The sequence below is a fragment of the Natator depressus genome, chromosome 1 (assembly GCF_965152275.1).
Source record: "Natator depressus isolate rNatDep1 chromosome 1, rNatDep2.hap1, whole genome shotgun sequence".
In the NCBI taxonomy this organism is placed as follows: Eukaryota; Metazoa; Chordata; order Testudines; family Cheloniidae; genus Natator; species Natator depressus.
Window position 1 is genome coordinate 151863134 of NC_134234.1, and position 19176 is coordinate 151882309.

A 19176-nucleotide genomic window follows, 5' to 3' on the forward strand; every position below is an offset into this window, starting at 1 on the left:
AAATTTAAGGAATAAAGGCCAGGCTTGAGTTATCAGCACATAAAAATGTTTTGTTTTCATACCCCATTTAATTGCACTCCTAGTTTTAATTTGTAAATTGGCATGTTTTCTGGGAGGAGAATATGGGAGAAGTGAAATGTTAAATATACTATTGAATCACCAGAATAATTAAGAGTTGAAGTGAATAAGTAACTTCCCCTAAACAACAGTGAATTTAGTCTTGAAACCCCCAAAAGGAAGAACAGTCTTGCAGCACTGTTTTCAGCAACAAACAAATAGGGGCAGATCACTCCCTGCACTGGGAAATTCCAGCAGGGACCTAGCCTGAGACTACCTTTGGAATTATACATAGAAAGGATGCATGTGTTGCACAGTATGGAGAAGCTCCTCAGAGAAGACGCTACAGCCTCACTAGACCAAAATAAATTTCTTGCATATTCCCTGCAGACGCAGTGGGAACAATGTGCATTGTAAACCTGCCAGCCCTATCGCCACCCCCAACACAAATCCCTGGACCAACTGAGGGCTCGCCATAGAGTCTGGGCAAGGGATGAAAAAACCACAAATATAACAGGGCCCCCGCACCATGTAGACAGGGACAGATGACTTGCACAGATATCAGAAGGAGAAGGCAGCTCTTCAATTCCCAGAGCACTGGAACCAGAGTATCACCATCAGAAAATTAAGTACTTTCTCTCTCTCTCCTCTGGCTGGGTGTAGGGAGCAATTCTGCCTGGCAGTAGGAACCAATAGCACTTGAAACTCTGCAATGTTACTGGAATATGAGAAATAGTTGAACTGACCTTTTTTAAAAAAAAGTTTTGTTAGGGCTGTCAAGAGACTAAAAAAATTAATCGCAATTAATCGCACTGTTAAACAATAATAGAATACCATTTATTTAAATATTTTTGGATGTTTTCTACATTTTCAAATATATTGATTTCAATTACAACATAGAATAGAAAATGTACAGTGCTCACTTTATATTTATTTTTGCTTACAAGTATTTGCACTGTAAAAAACAAAAATAGTAGTATTTTTCAATTCACCTAACACAAGTAGTGTAGTGCAATCTCATGAAAGCTGAACTTACAAATGTAGAATTATGTACAAAAAGAAACTTGCATTCAAAAATAACATTTAGAGCCTGGAAGTCCACTCAGTCCTACTTCTTGTTCAGCCAATCGCTCAAACAAACAAGTTTGTTTACATTTGCAGGAGATAAAGCTGCCTGCTTCTTGTTTACAATGTCACCTGAAAGTGAGAACAAGCATTCTCATGGCATTTGTAGCCAGCGTCCCAAGATATTTATGTGCCAGATGCCCTAAAGATTCATATGTCCCTTCATGCTTCAACCACCATTCCAGGGGACATGCGTCCATGCTCGTTAACAATCCAAAGCAGCGCAGACCGATGCCTGTTTATTTTCATTATCTGAGTCAAATGCCACCAGCAGAAGGTTGATTTTCTTTTTTGGTGGTTTGGGTTCTGTAATTTCCACATCAGAGTGTTGCTCTTTTAAGACTTCTGAAAGCATGCTCCACACCTCGTCCCTCTCAGATTTTGGAAGGCACTTCAGATTCTTAAACCTTGCGTTGAGTGCTGTAGCTATCTTTAGAAATCTCACATCAGTACCTTCTTTGCGTTTTGTCAAATCTGAAGTGTTCCTAAAATGAACAACATGTTCTGGGTCATCATCCGAGATGGCTGTAACGTGAATATATGGCAGAATGTGGGTAAAACAGCAGGGGACATACAATTCTCCCCCAAGGCGTTCAGTCACAAATTTAATTAATGCATTTTTTTTTTAAATGAGTGTCATCAGCATGGAAGTATGTCCTCTGGAATGGTTGCTGAAGCATGAAGGGGCATATGACTGTTTAGCATATCTGGCATGTAAATATCTTGCAATGCCGACTACAAAAGTGCCATGCAAATGCCTGTTCTTACTTTTTGGTGACATTCTAAATAAGAAGCGGGCAGCATTATCTCCTGTAAATGTAAACAAACTTGTTTGTCTTAGCGATTGGCTGAACAAGAAGTAAGACTGAGTGGACTTGTAGGCTCTGAAGTTTTACATAACTGTACTCAAAAACAAAACAATGTAACAAAAATCTACATATGTAAGTTACACTTTCATGAGAGAGAGATTGCACTGGAGTACTTGTTTATCATTTTTACAGTGGAAATATTTGTAATAAAATTATATTCACTTTGATTTCAACTACTATATATCTATACACACACACAATATACATGAAATACAATATGTAGGAAAATGTAGGCAAACATCCAACATACTTAATAAATTTCAATTGGTATTCTATTGTTTAAGAGTGCGATTAAAACTGCGATTAATCAACAGCACTAATTTTCATTTTTAAACAAGAAGTCAAGAGGCGGTTATAATACTGAGCTTTAACCATCCTAATGAGAGTGATGTAAGCAATGCCCCAACGTATTACTGCCTGTGCTGCCTTTTGTAATCATTCTGTGCCCACTTCAAAATTCTATCCTCAGATTGACACATTGTCACTTCTGACACCAGTTAAAATAAGGCTGGCACTTTATAGCATTATCCGGCAACAGAGCTTTAATTTAAGTCTCCATATTTTAACAAAAGGAGAAAAATATACTGAGGCGGGACACTCCATATTCTTCATAGAAATATTGTTATATGAATATGGCCTAAGATACATTTTATGCAAGATGGGTCTTGTAAGGTATTATTGGAAAGGTTATAATTTACTGAATGAGATTCTCCAATTTGTATGCATGAATCACTACTGTGTCTGGAGTTAGGAATATTAACTATGTAACAATTACAACTGTGTGTGTACTTGGGAAATGTCCACCAGACAATAAGCAATCAGCCTTGATGGGTCATTAGAAAAAGATAATGAGTCCTTAAAGGTGTGGATCTCCCATCTTCCTGGAGTTCCTTCCTGTGGACATTACAAATAAACTTGGTTTCATGGTTGCTTCAACACTGCAAGGTCAGGTGATACCATCACCTAATGCAAAATACCACCGTGGACACTGCTGGTGCTTTTCCACTGGAAACAAAGGCTTCTCGCCTTATGTAAATTCTATTTAAGGCTGGGAAGCAAGGCAATCAAGACTCTCCCTTCACTGCATTCCCACCCAAGAAGAATGACTGCTAAAAGTACCTGAAGAGAGGAGGACAGAAGTCTAGTCTGTAAGAGAAATAACGAACTCTAAGCTACAGAAACTCTGCATCCTGCCTAAGTCAACATGTAGGGTGAGAAATTATATTTTATAACCTGTTTCTCTAGCGAATCAAGCTTAGCTTGCATGTTTTGTTTTATTTGCTTAGTAATCTTTGTTCTGTTTGCTATCCCTTATAATCACTTAAAATTTGCCTTTTGTAATTTCTTGTTTATAACATAACCCAGCTTTTGCAATTCATATCGGGGGGGGGGGGAAGGGGGGCAGAAGCTGTGCATCTCTCTTTCCACATTGAGGGAGAGGGCAATTTTTATGAGCTTGCACTGTGCAGATCTTTCTATACAATGCAAGACAATATTATTTTGGGTTTACATCCCAAAACGGAAGTGCATGTGAGTGCTGGGCAATTTGCTAGCTGAGCCTTCCCATAGAGAGCTGTTTGCAGCCTCTGTGTGATTCTACAGCCGGTGCGTGCCTATCTGTGTGTGTGCGTGCACGCATGCGCTGCAAGAAGCCTAATTCAGCAAAACAGGGAGAGGGAGTCCAGGTGGTGGAGCAAGAGGGGCTCAGTGAAACCCCAGTACATCGGGTGGCATCCCAGAAGGGGTGGGGAGTCCAGCCTGTCACATATACAAACTATTCCTTCCACTAAAATTTATGGAATGCAAAATCATCATGATATGTAAGATCAGACAATGAAAAGTCTGATAAATTCGGAATACTTTTGCCTGAGATACAGCATGTAGCTCTCTCATCTCCGAGCTCTCCCTGTTACGAATGTGAACACTGCTGATCACAGTGGAATGAGAGTCAGCAGGCAAAGAAAGAAAAAAAGAAAAAGCAAAAAGCTGAAGTCAGCAGAATTTACCCCTTTGATTATCAGCTTCATCTTCACTGTAATACTTAAGTTTTATTTTTGAAAATGATTAACGCTAGTGAAAAACTACATTAATTCTTGTTTTCCCACAAAACCTACAAAAATTCTATATGTGGGAAAAATTTTCAGGCAACTCTACCAAAAATCCTATTGTACATAGATGCATATAAATTGAAGAAAACCAAATTCAAATTAAATTAACAGAATATAGTGAAAATTTTCTTCTGTGACTACCACTTCCAAATATAGTTTAAATGTAAAAACTGAATTCTAAAGTCAACTTTTTCATTATCAATATAAGCTTTTCCTCCCCCCACCCACTCCTGTTTTGCATGTATGATAAAATGAGACCTCTGGAGGCAGCATGAAGAATTTCACTAGAATAATTTGGAAACTATCTAGTGTTAATGACCTGAACCCTAAACAAGACCAAAAACAATTTTTAAAGGTAAGAGAGACACAAAAGCATCTTTGGGGCAGATTTTTCAAATGTTTGAGGAAAGTTATTTTACCTGTACTGTGTATATTTTACCTGTACTGTGTATACCTGGACAGCACTGGACAGTGAACAACCTGTTTTATTTTCCTGTTTGTTATAACTACATAGCAGGTTATGAAGATATGGCTACAATATATATCCCTGCCCATGCACTCCTATGGACAGTAAAAATGCAACACACTTTTATGGGATGTGCCCATCACTTGTGCATTCAGTTATATTAATCAATTAATATATTAACTTTCACTTTTGAATGATAAAACTTAGCCAAAGCCACTGGAAATTGCAAAATTATTAATGGGCAACAATACAGCAACGCCTACACATTTCTGGTTCCAAATGAGCAAAATATTTAGTCACAGACCTCACTCTATCCTCAGTCGACAAAGCACTTGACTTCAACAGGACTTAAAGAGGTATCTAAGTACTTTGCTGAAATGCCACTTCTAACAGCATTACATACTAGACCTAGTCAGGAATTTTTTGATGTAAATTTTTTTTGGTCAGGAAATGTCTGTCATTTTGACAAAAAACTTTCATCAGGAAGATTTTCTTGGGGGCAGGGAGTGGAGGGGAAGAGAGCGTCACACACACACACGCACGCACATTCAAGGAATATTTTTTTGGAATTTCCTGCCCAGTTCTGATTCATATACATAATAAAACAAACCCGCAATTTTACTACAGAACTTTTTTTTTTTTTAAACTAAAGTATCAATAGTCACAAGATACTACACTAACTCATACACATGCTATGCAACTGTTCTTTTGGAAGCATAATCAGAGTTGTAGCTCCACAGTAGTTAATCCATATTTGTGAGACAATATTATTAGTGGCCCTATATTTACAAAACATCCTAAACTATAACCAATTTAAAACGTGTTAAAATTCTTTTCCAATTTTGCATATGCTATACATCAGTGGTTCTCAAACTGGGGTCCGTGGACCATTGGGGGTCCACAAGGGTACTCCAGGGAGTTTGTGAGTCATGTCCAGAGGCCCTGACCCTGCTGATCAACTCCTCCCCCTCCCTCCCTGTGCTTCCTGCATGCTGCGGAACAGCTGTTCAGTGGCGTGCAGGAGGCGCTGGGAGGGAGGAGAAGGAGCAGGGATGGAGTGCGCTCAGGGGAGGGAGTGGAAAGAGGTGGAGAAGAGGAGGGGCAGGGATGGAGGAGGGGGGAAGAGGTGGGGTGGGGCCTTGGGGGAAGAGGTGGAGTGGGGGCGGGGCCTGGGACTAAGTGGGGTTTGAGCACCCCCAGAAAAATAAGCAGCTGGTTTGGGGGGGGGGGGGGCTACGAAAAATTTTAAAACAAAATGGGGGTTGCTAAAGTTTGAGAACCACTGCTATACATAATATTGCATAATAGGTAAGAATAGACTATCAAGCCAAAGGCTATCTTTCCACTCTGAATTTCCCTGTTTTTGTGGATTTCGGTGAAGATATTTACTGTTGGGAGTATTTTTAATTTTTTTTTTTTTTAATTCTAGTAATACACTTATCTACAATAAAAGAACTCAGTTAAGTAACATCAGTATTACATGTAATATAATTTGCGATTGTGTCAAACATATAACAACTTGTATTCCAGAGTCCCACCTGACTGCTCTCCATCTGGAAGCAACCTATGAATCTTCCTTCTTTGCCATTCCTGCTGCCATTAGTGTTTCAGAAAAATCAATGTGACTGTGCTCTGATTTCAATTTCCATATTCAAAGCAATTCTGTAAATGTTTTGGTTTCTTTTCACATTTTCCTTTTTTGAAAATGGAAGCCATAAATACAAATACTTGTGTTTCTTGTCTACTTTTCATTTTTCATCACCATTATTCATTTCCCAAATGTTACTGTACCTTGATTTTGGTGGTGGTGGTACTAATAATAAAGCAGTCAACATTTTAACATAATACTTACAGAAACATCTGTTGGAATGTTATGAGACAACGTGAATAAATCAGACCAACTCCTCTGCAACCTATATAAATGCATATTTTAAAAAAATGTAGATGCATATTTTGCACTTGGTAGATAAGATCACAACACATAGTAAGGAGCTTTTCTAATTATATACATACCTGTCTATAGTATTAACGAATATAACACAGAATATCAATTCAGTTAATTTTTAAATGTCAACAGCAACTAAAAAAATATTTGAAGGCCTCAATCGGTATTAAGGAATAAATATTTGAAACAAATAGACAAAAAAGATTTTTCTCCTTACAAAAATGCCTTTATAGAAAGAAATCCATATGCTAAATTTCAGCACAGAATTCATTTTATTATAGCAGATAAACCATCTAAAAAGATGTCTTGCTATGCTGACAAACCTATAGTGCCACTACTGAGCACAGTTAGAAAACATAAATCACAAAATCAAATGGGTGCAAGGGCAGAATATTTTCTCCCAATGAACACAATGTTTTTAATGGCTACCCAGCTGCAGAGAAGAAAAACATTATGATCAAAATTACAATTAACGCATCATTGAACAACTTCGTACCGGCAAAGTTTGGAGTATCTGTGCAAGTAGCACTACACAGTGGTACTGGTACTACACATTAGAAGGTCGTATCAGGAAATGCTGATTCTTGGTTTTTGATTCTTAAAGTTTTAAAGAATACTCAACTCCACTGCTCCCTCTCATTCTCTCACAATGCGATTTCCAATACTGTGAATTAATGCTTGATTCCTTAATTCCTTATTTGCGCTATCATCACTTTCTGCCAATAAAAAACCAAGAGTATGTTCATAGGCTCATTTACACTGTTGAAAGCTGTAGTCCTACCTCTGGTGCGTTTGACGTTTAATGGTACTGTATTTAAATGTGGCAGAGATAAAAAACAAAACAAAACAAATCAAAAGGGAAGTTGACACCGAAAACTGTTCATTTAAAGAAGAGTGGACTGACGCTTACTGTTTTATTTTGCCACAACATCCAAAGGCTTCACCAATATGTGTAAGTTGTACAGAGACTGTGGTGGTTGTTAAATGTGGGAACATCAAATGGCACTATGAAACAAAGCATATGGATTTTAAGCAATTATCCGGGCTCCCATTTAAGATCAGACAAGATCACTTAATTAAAAGATGAATATTTTCAGAGCACAAATATTTCAAAAGCTACTTGCACTCAGGAAAATGCAACTGAAGCTTCACTGAGGTGTGTGCGGGAAACGGCAAAACAGGAAACCTTTTATAGATGTGGACATTATTAAGCAGCGTATGACTACTACAGCTGAAACCCTTTTTGCGGAGAAGAAAGATGTTGACACCTTCAGACTTTTTTTGACAGAGAAATTTATGGAGGATTTGTTGTCCCTTACACCACATAACAATCCCATGACAGGTGAGAATTTGTTTAATTCTGTTCAAACTTTTTTCTAATGAAGGTTTAGACATGACTCAGATTGGGTCAATTACAACAGATAGCACACCTACCATGATTGGTACTGCATCCCAATTTGATTTTCTATCACTGTAATCCACCAAACCGCACTCTGTGCAAAGCTTAGCATGACTAAGCTAATGTAATGTCAATGGTGATAAAACTTGTCAACTTCCTTCAGTCCAAGTCAGTACTGCAACACAGCTCAAAAGCTTTCTTTCTGAAGTATCTGCCGATTACAATGACCTGTTGGTTCATAATGACGTCCGTTGGCTGAACAGAGGGCAAGTACTAAGAAGGCTGTGGCAAACTGGAGTTCATGTGGAAGAATAGCTACATAAAAGTCCAGGGAAAAAGGCAGCAGAGCTACGCAGATTTTTGAGGGATGCCACAAGCATGAACATCCTGGACTTCCTTGTTGATTTTACAGGCGACTTAAATTATTTCAACTTAAAGCTACAGGGGTCAAATAAAAACATAGTGGATCTCTACCACATGTCACTGCATTTCAAAAAAACGGAGTCTCTTCAAAAGTGATTTGGAAACTGGGGAGATGCTGCATTTCCTGATACTGCTAAGTTGCTGGGACACTGCAGATGTGAATCAGATGGTGTACTCTCTGGACAGGCTTTTTCAAAACTTCCAGGAGAGATTCCAAGAATTAGAAGCGTTAAAGACATCATCCTATTTGTTAAGAACCCATTCGTGGCCCAAACAAATGGCATTTGGTGCAATCCAGCAAAAGTATCCTTTCCCGATGCTGAAAAAGCAAAACTACAACAGGAACGTACTGATTTACAAGTGAATGAAGTGCTTAAGGTGCATCACACAAACTACACCTGACAAACTTTCTGGACAACTCTTATGCTGGACTCCAAGTAACCACACTTGAGGAAGGTGGCATTTAACATCTTGACTATGTTTGGCTCGACATATGTGCGAGAGTCAGCATTCTCAACAACGAACAACATAAAATTGCATAATTGCGCCGTTTTGCCTGATGATCTGTACAATTGCTTCAATCTTGCCTTAACTCACTCCAAACGTCAAGGCCCTTCTCCGGCAGAGGACCTGTCTCTTTTCCCACTGATGGTGACTATTATGATTCTATATTATTCATCTATATTTGATTTATAATTTGTATTGCCATACAAAATTACATTTTCAGTAGTGATCTAGTTTTAACAAGTATTTCACAGTAATTATTCATATTTATATACACATATGCCTACAATAATTTTATTTGACAAAACCAAAGCCAATACTCTTTGTAAATTGAAAGTGTCTGAAAGTGTTTTAATGCTAATATTTGCATCTACTTGACATTTTGTCTATGTACTTTCTCAAAATCTCAGATGTAATTTATTACACCTTTCTTGGAAGTTATTTTTAGGTTATACAGTGGTTTGATTTTATTTTTCATTTAATGCACTAGAAATATAAGCAAAGGGGTATATTATTAATGCACAGCATTGTATGAGTTTGTTGAACAGGAGCACTTGCAGTGTGAAAAACGTTTCTCTGGAGTCGGGACCTCACCCAAGAAATTTGAACCTTGACAAAAAATAATTGACTACCCCTGTTTTAAGGAACTATTTGGGCTGCTGCTGTGGTTTTTGATAGGTGATAAGACTGTTTAAATTCTTCGGCAGAGGATTATTTAGAAGAAGTGGTACAGCAGATACCCGTTCAGTAGAGCTATTATCTCTTTGCAAAGAAGTTGAGACAGAGCAAGTCCCAACTAGCTGATGCAGAAAACAGTCATGGCCCTGTCTGTAAGAACTTGTGCTTTGATCAGTGGGAGGAATGACTATAAGGCCACCAGATGCCACTCAATTTCCAACACATTGCATGGGCCTAACCTATTGGGTATGAGAAGGAGTAAATAACACTTCCTTCTTTACTTTTTCCACACCAGTTATGATATTATAGACCTCTATCATATTCCCCCTTTAGTCGTCTCTTTTTCAAACTGAGAAGTCCCAATTTTATTAATCTCTCCTCATACGGAAGCTGTTCCATACCCCTAATAATTTTTGTTGCTCTTTTCTGAACCTTTTCCAATTCTTATATATCTTTTCTGAGATGGGGCAACCACATCTGCATGCAGTATTCAAAATGTGGGCGTACCATGGATTTATAGAGAAGCAATATGATATTTTCTGTCTTATTATATATCTCTTTCCTAATGATTCCCAACATTGCTAGCTTTTTTGACTGCTGCTGCCCACACTTTCCTTGACTTTCTTCTTGTTGCTAACATACCTGAAGAAACCCTTCACTGCAAAGAAATCACTGTTTCTTCGGCTGAGCACCAGATGAAGTAGTTGGCTTGCATTTAAGGGCCATGTTGTACAAAAAAATACAAATCTTTAAACACCAGAATCACACTCAGTGCGGCGAGATGCTCCCACTATGAGAGGCATGCGGGAACTGAGACTGACTGAGGGAACAGCAGATTCACGTCTCTCATCTCACGCTCACTTCGGGGCATACGCTTATTGAGTGGAATGGTGGGCGGAATCACTTGCACTATTTACAGGTATCTTGTTATTTTTCTTTTTTTTTGCCGAGCGTGAATAGTTGAATTCGTGTAAGTTAAATGCGCGTATGATGCAACTCACCTGTAGTCTGTCTTGGACTTAACTATGAGCAGTTTTGTATCATCTGAAAAATTTGCCACCTCACGGTTTACCTCTTTTCCAGATTATTTATGAATATGTTGAATAGGACTGGTCCCAGTACAGACCCCTGGGGGACACCACTATTTACCTCTCTCCATTCTGAAAACTGACCATTTATTCCTACCCTTTATTTCCTATTTATTAACCAGTTACCAATCCACGAAAGGACCTTTCTTCTTATCCCATGACATCTTACTTTGCTTAAGAGCTTTTGATGAGGGACCTTGTCAAAGGTTTCCTGAAAATCTAAGTACACTACATCCACTGGACCCCTCTTGTCCATATGCTTGCTGACCCCCCTCAAAGAATTCTAGTAGATTGGTGAGGCATGATTTCCCTTTACAAAAACCATGCTGACTCTTTCCCAACAAATTATGTTCATCTATGTGTCTGACAATTCTGTTCTTTACTATAGTTTCAACCAGTTTCCCTGGTACTAAGTCAGGCTTGCTGGCCTCAAATTGCTGGGTTCACCTCTGGAGCCTTTTTAAAAATTGGCGTCACATTAGCTATCCTCCAGTCATTTGGTAGAGAAGCTGATTTAAATGATAGGTTACAAACTACAGTTAGTAGTTTCACATTTGAGTTCCTTCAGAACTCTTGGGTTAATACCATCTGGTCCTGGTGACTGTTTAATTTATCAGTTTGTTCCAAAACCTCCTTTAATTACCTCAATCTGAAACGGTTCCTCAGATTTGTCACCTAAAATGATTCAGGTTTGGCAATCTCCCTCACATCCTCAGCCATGAAGACGGATGCAAAGAATTAATTTAGTTTCTCCACAATGGCCTTATCGTCCTTGTGTGCTTCTTTAGCACCTCGATCATCCAGTGGCCCCACTGGTTGTTTAGCAAGGCTTCCTGCTTCTGATATACTTACAATTTTTTTTGCTATTACTTTTTGAGTCTTTGGCTAGCTTGTTCTTCACATTCGCTTTTGGCCTTCCTACTTATATTTTTACACTTCACTTGCCAGAATTTATACTCCTTTCTATTCTCCTCACTAGGATTTAACTTGCATTTTATAAAGGATGACCTTATACCTCTCATTGCTTCTTTTGCTTTGTTGCTTAGCCACGGTGGCACTTTTTGGTTCTCTTACAATGTTTTTTAATTTTGGGTGTACATTTAAGTTGAGCCTCTATTATGGTGTCTTTAAAAAGTTTCCAGGCAGCTGGCAGGGATTTCGCTTTTGGCACTCAGAGTGGAAGGATCCCCCCAGATCCCAGGACACACAGGATATATCTACACAGCAATTCAACACCTGCTGCTGGCCCAGGTCATCTGACTCGGGCTCGTAAGGCTCAGGCTGTGGGGCTGTAAAACTGCAGTGTAGATGTTTGGGCTTGGACTGCAGCCAGAGCTCTGGACTCTGTGAAAAGAGAGTGCTCCAGAGTCTGGTCTGCAGCCCAAGCCTGAATGTCTACACCCCAATTTTAGAACCCCATAGCCCAAGCCCCATGAACCTGAGTCAGCAGACCTGGACGAGCAATGGGTGTTGAATTACTCTGTAGACATAGCCACAGGGGGCAGGGAGGAGGGCTCAGATCCCTACATAGTGGTAGCGTTCCCCAAGAGCCCACCACACCTATGTAAGGGGAGAATTTGGGATTCATAGACCCCCCCATCCCTAAATTCCCAACTTCCTCTGCCACCTCTCCCATTGTCCAGTCCATCCTATTCTTTCCCCTCCGCTCCCTCTAATTTCTACCCTCTCACTTGAGCCCCCATCTCTCTTCCTTCCCCCACTACCCATTGCCACTTATCTTCCTCCTCAGACATCCATCCCTTAATGCATATCCAAATTCTCAAATCTATTCCCATCTACTCTTGTAGCCCTAGTCACCCATTGCCTCCGAGCACCCATTCATATGTGTAATTTGTTTTTCAAAATTAGCTTGAGTACCTTCTGAATTATCTGCTATACCCAGATTACATTTCTCCAAAGAAAAGAACAAAAAACTCTTAACCAAGGCAGATTTCCTGCAAATATTTACAGTTCATTTTCAGATTTCTGTTCAAGGTGGGTTTCAAACTTCAAAATTGCTAGAATCTGAACTTTATGAAATCTGTTTTTTACCCCCAGAGAGTTGTATCTCAGGAACCCCTTGCTCAAATGACCCCAAATTCGGATCAGGTTTGCATCCATGTAAGCATCTGGATTTTAGAGGACTTAGAAGAGTCATCCTTTAAGTAGAAAGGGCTCTGTTATACTATTGTATGAAATTAATCAGCAACTGCTTTCCTATATCTAAATCCCCAGCACAGGATAATGCTGAAATGGGGACATTTTTGGAACGATAGAGGGAAGGGGCTCTACACATCCATTAGTAGCAAAAGAGGCTCAGATAGGTATTAAGTGGCTCATTCAACTCAACGAGATGGCCTCAGATGAAAGAACACAACTCATGGAGATGGACACAGCCTGAAACAATGGCTCTGAGACAAGTGAACTGCTCCATTCATGTCAGTAGGTGTTCTGATCCCCCTCCTCAGTGCTAGAGAGCCTGTGGTATGTGGCAGGCATGCCCATTTTCATCTGCTTACCCCAGTCTCAGCAGTATGCTTTTTGGTACATGCTCCCAGAACACCTGTTCTCAGCTCCCCCCACTCAGAGGGGCAGGGCTTCCCCAGATCCTAGCTCACATGAGGGATAGGGAGAAGGGCTTAGACCTCCCCAGAAGAGCAAGCCCCCCACCTCAAACCTGGTTCACCTTATTGTGGTCAGACTACCGTTGATGGGCAGAGCCCCTCCCCCCGATCCCAACACACATGAAGGTAGGGAGAGGGGTTCAGAACCCCCCCAAGAGAGGTAGCTCCCTAGATACTTGCATATACATACGAGAATGTTGGGTTGACAGGCCCCCCGGCCCCCCTTCCACTCACCTCATCTCCTCCTTTCAAGTATCCCTGCCCTCCCATTCCACCTAGTCCCCACCCCCTTAAACCAGCCCTTCTCCCCTCCCACCCATCCTCATTTATCCCCTCCCCTTGCTGCAACCTCCAAACCTCTCCCCCATGTTCCCCTTCCCAGCAAGCATTTGAATGTCTAATCTCCCTCCTTCAAAACATTGATTACATCCCCCCAAAATTAACCCCCATGCTTTGCAGAGGCAGATTTTAGTAACATACTTTCAAGCATTTTCCAGATTTCTGTCCTAGGTAGGACTTGACACTAGCTATGGTGTGTGTGTGTGTGGGGGGACACGGGACGGGTCAGGATCAAAAGCTTATTGCTTATCCCCTTGCATTATCCAGCTTCAGTGAACTTTCTGAGGCTACAAATCCTCTTGGCTCCCCTGTCCATGCACATTCAGAGTTATCAGTTTACCCTGTGATTATTAGGCATGAGCCTAAAATGACAGCTAAACGCTTTGGCAAATGTACTGAACCACCCAAAGGAGCAGTTAATGCATGCACTCTCTGAGCATAACCCTCAAGTGAGGGAGATCTTTGTGTCAGGATCAAAACCCTAGTTTGATCCTCAAGTCTGGGGGAAAAAATATATGGATAGAATAGGTCAGCCTTAAGAAAAGTTGCAATATAAATCAAGCATGACCGTTTCTGAACTGCTCACCCCAGTCTTGTTCTTGGTGCATGCTCCCAACATGCCTGTTCTCAGCTCCCTACTGGACGGTGAGAGGGAAGGACTATCTCAGGAATCCTTTGGTCAAATGATCCCAGATACACATTACTAACTCTACTCCTTTCCCCCAGAGGCTCACCTAATTTCAAGGCAATCCGAGTAACTATGGGTATTTTAAAGCACTTAGAAGTGTCAAGCTTTAAACAGAAAGCTGGTCTTAACCTCAACTATAGCAGACCTGTACAATAAATTCTGAGAACTGATGAGTAAGAAATACACACAGATCCTTTTTTCTGATTTTAAGAAACACCCCCTTCCCTCCACAAAAGTAAGTAAATAAGCAGACAGCAGTTTTCAGACAGTGGGTTGGACTGAAAAGGAAATGCTTCAAACAGAAACATCTAGTCTTTGAGGTAGAAGGTGCTTACAGTTTTCATAGGTAAGTTTAATTGTTAATTCCTTATTTTTTTCATCTGTACATACAAAAAAAATCAGAATTAGACTGTGGGTTAATGATTTCAATAGTTATTCTGGATTTACTTTACTTTAACAGCAGAATTTAGCTCAGTTTCTTTAAAAATCCAGATATTATTAACAAGATGCTAAATGGGAACAGTTACATAAAAGTTAGTTTCATTTGAGAGTTACCAGGGCTGTAAGGGGTTTTGCACAGCATCATTTTTAAACAAGCCTTTTGAAACTTTTTGTTTTTCTGACATCATATATCTAGCTTTCTGTATCTTCCTTTTGTAGCTTTGCATGTTTATACAAAATCTTCTCCACACTGTGGCTAATAACTCTTTTTTATAACAGTTTTAAAATACAAATATTTTATTTTATAACTTTGGAATGTGTATAAAGTTTTTCCATGAATTTATAAATTAAATAAAATCTCATTAGGGATCTAGTTCATTAACAAGATAGATATGCATGAAGGAGAATATAGCTATCTCCAACTCTTTCCGCTTCCCTCCACACTAGCAAGCTGAAACACACCAGTTTAAATGGCAGAAAGCCATGCTGTCACTGTTGAGTACTTTAACACTGCTCATAAGCATTAGATTCCTTATTTACAGCCGGTAAACACAAGATAAAAACTAAATTAAACTGGCCAAAATTTAAACTTGTGGAATGATTGCTGAAAAATCTGATCAAGTTTGAAAATATTTTATAATCAGACCAGATCGAATGTGATAGCTATAGCTGCCACGACCAGGGCTCAGAACACAGGGGTGAAGAATACTGGAAGTTTTTTCTTTCACCGCAAACTAAATCTATGTGGCCAGCATTTTAGTGCCATAGTACATCTCCAGTACTTATTTGCGTGGAGGCAAGGGAGTGCTACTCTGCATTTCTGCAATCAAAATACTACTTTACATGTATTTAGCATCTTTCATTTGACAATATTAAAATGCTCTAGAAACAGACTATTGTCATGTTATAATTCAGGACATTGAGGTATGGAGAGATTGAAGTACTAGTCCACAATCATGAATTACTGTCAGAATTTGGATGAAAATCCAGGTTTTCTGAGTCTGAGTCTCTATGCGCTATGTTATTGGACTCAGGATTTATGATCTAAGACCTTGGATATTTAATGTTATACTACTTTTGTAGTATCCCTGGATCCGTATAAAAATGTAATGTCAACTCAAAAAGAAACTGCAATTCCACTATCTTGCTGTGTCAAGATGATAACTTCCAGGAGGCTAACTGCTGGGTATAAATATTCAAGAGCCTGAGGGAAGGAAAAGAAATTGTTAGCAAAATTATGAGATTAGTAAATATGACAGCCATTAAATACAGATTACAGAAAAAAATAACTCCTGCAATTGTTTTTCAGCTCAGGGAGCATTGTTTCAAGAAAAACTGGGATTAATGAAAAATTCAACATGTCTTCTTCAACCATCATTGGCTTCTACAGTAGCTCTGCCAATCATCTATTCTTTCCTATTTACTACAGGTGGTTTTGGAAATATTCTCTCTGGGTGGATATTTTCAAAGCACATATCTACAAAACGAACACAGAACATCTACTTGACAAATCTTGTTATTGCAAATTTATTTGTATCTATTACGATGCCTTTTCTCGCTGCCTACTTTGCAGATGGCTATCAGTGGGAGTATGATTCTGTGCTATGTAAAACAGTAAACTACTTTGGAACTCTGGTTATGCAATCTAGTATGTATGTCAGCATTACAATTTTATGTTGGACTGCTGTAAGTCAGTATGCAACACTGATGAAAAATAATGAACACACACAATATTCTCCATCAGTTAATGAAAACTTCTTCTATAAATGTCTACTGGAAAAGTTTCGGCAGCCAAAATTTGCTAAATACTTGTGCATCAGTATATGGATCATTGTACTGAGCATAACTGTACCAGTTATAGTGTATGATTTTCATGTACAGCCTGATCATGAACAAGTTGACAGATGTTACCACTGGAAGGCGGAATATGGCGAACGCACTTCAAAGACCACAGTTCTTATTGCTACTGCATGGTTTTTTTTATTTTTTATAACAGTATTATTCTTATACTATTCCCTTGTCAATCACCTGAGTAAAATACAGAAAAATACTTGCATTGGAAAGAAACATCTAATTTACAATACAGTCAAAAGAAACATTTTTGTCATCCTGCTTATATTCACTGTCTGCTTTCTTCCATATCATATTTTCAGGCCAGTTTTTTATGCACTGCTTCCTAGTGAAGACTGCCAGATGATGAATTATTTAGTGGAAGCAAAAAACTTTCTTACTTGTCTTGCAGCTGCCAAAAGTAGTTTAGACCCTGTTGTAAATCTTTTATTAGATAAAACATTTAAGAAGAGACTGTACAATCGCTTTAGAAAATCTGATCACAAGCATACAGCTAATATTGAAGAGACTACACAAATGTGAAGAAGGAATAAGTAAAAATCTTAACTGGACATACTTTAGGACAAAAACCTTTTTGCCAGACAGCTACCTACAACAGAAGAATTCTTTCCATCCACAATGAAAATGAAATTTACAGATAAAAGATGAATTTATAGAATTAAAAAAAAACTGCTTATGAACATTAGACCTGTTTATTCATGTTTGTAACTTTGCTGTTGCTTGATGAACCTTTATACCTCTTACAATGAACTCTGCACTATCATTTAGCTTACACAAAATGAAAAAGGGATTACATTTTATGTTTGAACTATACGTATTGATTAATTCCAATTTGGAGAAACCAAAGATAAGGTAAGTGAAGACAGCAGACAATAGATCAAAAGGTAATAACTTGGTTCTACTGTATTGTCACATAAATATGCCAAGGTTTCAGACACTGGTCTCCCTTAGTTAAATTACAAGGACAAAAATTACACAAAAACCCCCCAAACTAGACACCCACCTACTGTTACATAAATAATTAATAATGAATGTTATCAGTCTCACTTCAAAAGCTGGTCTTACCACACAGATTAATCTAAAATATTTAATTTATACAAGAACGATCATAACCAAAGAGATGATTTATATAAATATATAACAAGACTGCATAAATATATGTACAATATTCGGACATACCCTAATGTATACAAAAACTAAGCTTAAGCAAAATAGAGAACAGTAAAGTGCACACACAGTGTACCTGAACTCAAATACTATCGCACAGATAATCCTCCGCTAATCAATCTGCCACTACAGGTCTCCTTCTGTCCAGTCTTAAATTAGGTAAATGGTGTGGTTTAATTAGGATGACACTGACTCTTCATCAAGGCTCATCATTTAAGGATGGACAAAATAAAGGCATTTAACAATGTGACTGAACAATACAATTAATGGATAATCAACTGGTAATCATAGATTACACTTCTAGCTGGAACACAGCTTGCCTATGAGGTTTCTCACTGCAGAAGTTTGAGGATCATGGAGAAAAACTAATGATATTAAGTAGCAATTTTAAAGAAATGTTAAACAGAGGATCTTTAGATTTGTTGTTGAAATTAAAAGTTTTTTTCCCCCTGCACGTCTTCCACCATACTAATTCACTGTAGGCAACACAAACCCACTGTAAAATACAAAAACATAGCATCTAACATGTATGTTCAGCATTAACTGAATGTATATTCATTGTTACTGTGTAAAATGAAGAGTAGCCACTTTTAACTGCAAATACAATATCATCTCTTTCAAAAAGAATATCCATGTAATAGACACTCTAGAAATGCAACATTTGCTGTTAGTTCAGTTAACCTGCAGAAAAAAAGTCCAGGTTTGAAATCCTGGTTAAACTGAAATCAATGGCAAAATTCCCATTGGCTTCCACGGGGTCAGGATTTCATTCAAGGGGCACCAGCACACAATTTAAGTGAAAAAGTTATGCAAATTTAAAATAATTAAATCAACAATGCCCAAAATGACACACAGAATGAAAATTGTTTCATGACTTTGACATGTTCTTAAACGTGGTTATTTTGCAAAAAGGGACTATTGTTAGGTTTGCTCAAGATAGTGAGCATATTTACATATTTACCAGAGAGAAGAATTTCTTCAGAGACCTTTATAATCATCACCACCACTCCCATAACTGCATTGGTGACTGGGGCACCATCACTGATAAGCAATCAATCGTCTCCACTCCTGACGATTGTGTGTCAGTGCTTGAGTCTCCGCAAAGTCCATTCCTGTCCACTCTTATGTTGTCAATCCATCTCTTCTGTGTACCTCTTCTTCTCTTCCCCTGTACTGTCTCTTGAAGGATGATCTTGGATAGGCCAGATGATCTTGTTACATGGCCGTACCACTTCAGCTTGTGATTCTTCAAGATCGTCAGGAGGTCTTCATATGACCCAGTGCATTGGGTGACAATGTTGCGGACCTCTTCATTAGTGACGTGATCGAAGTAGAAGATACCCAGAATTTTATGAAAGTATCTCATCTCTACTACCTGTATTTTCCGTTCAAGTTGTGCCGTAA

The 19176-nt window shown here is 38.7% G+C and overlaps 2 protein-coding genes across 11 annotated transcripts in view; one reads left to right on the forward strand and one right to left on the reverse strand.

Moving 5' to 3' along the window:
• CASK (calcium/calmodulin dependent serine protein kinase) overlaps positions 1-19176 on the reverse strand; it is a 411477-nt gene that overhangs the window by 177577 nt on the left and 214724 nt on the right. The gene's annotated exons all lie outside the window — the stretch shown is intronic.
• GPR82 (G protein-coupled receptor 82) lies at positions 16096-17232 on the forward strand. Its single transcript, XM_074969151.1, has one exon. It carries the CDS (start codon positions 16099-16101, stop codon positions 17125-17127), a length of 1029 nt encoding a protein of 342 aa, XP_074825252.1. The 5' UTR covers positions 16096-16098; the 3' UTR covers positions 17128-17232.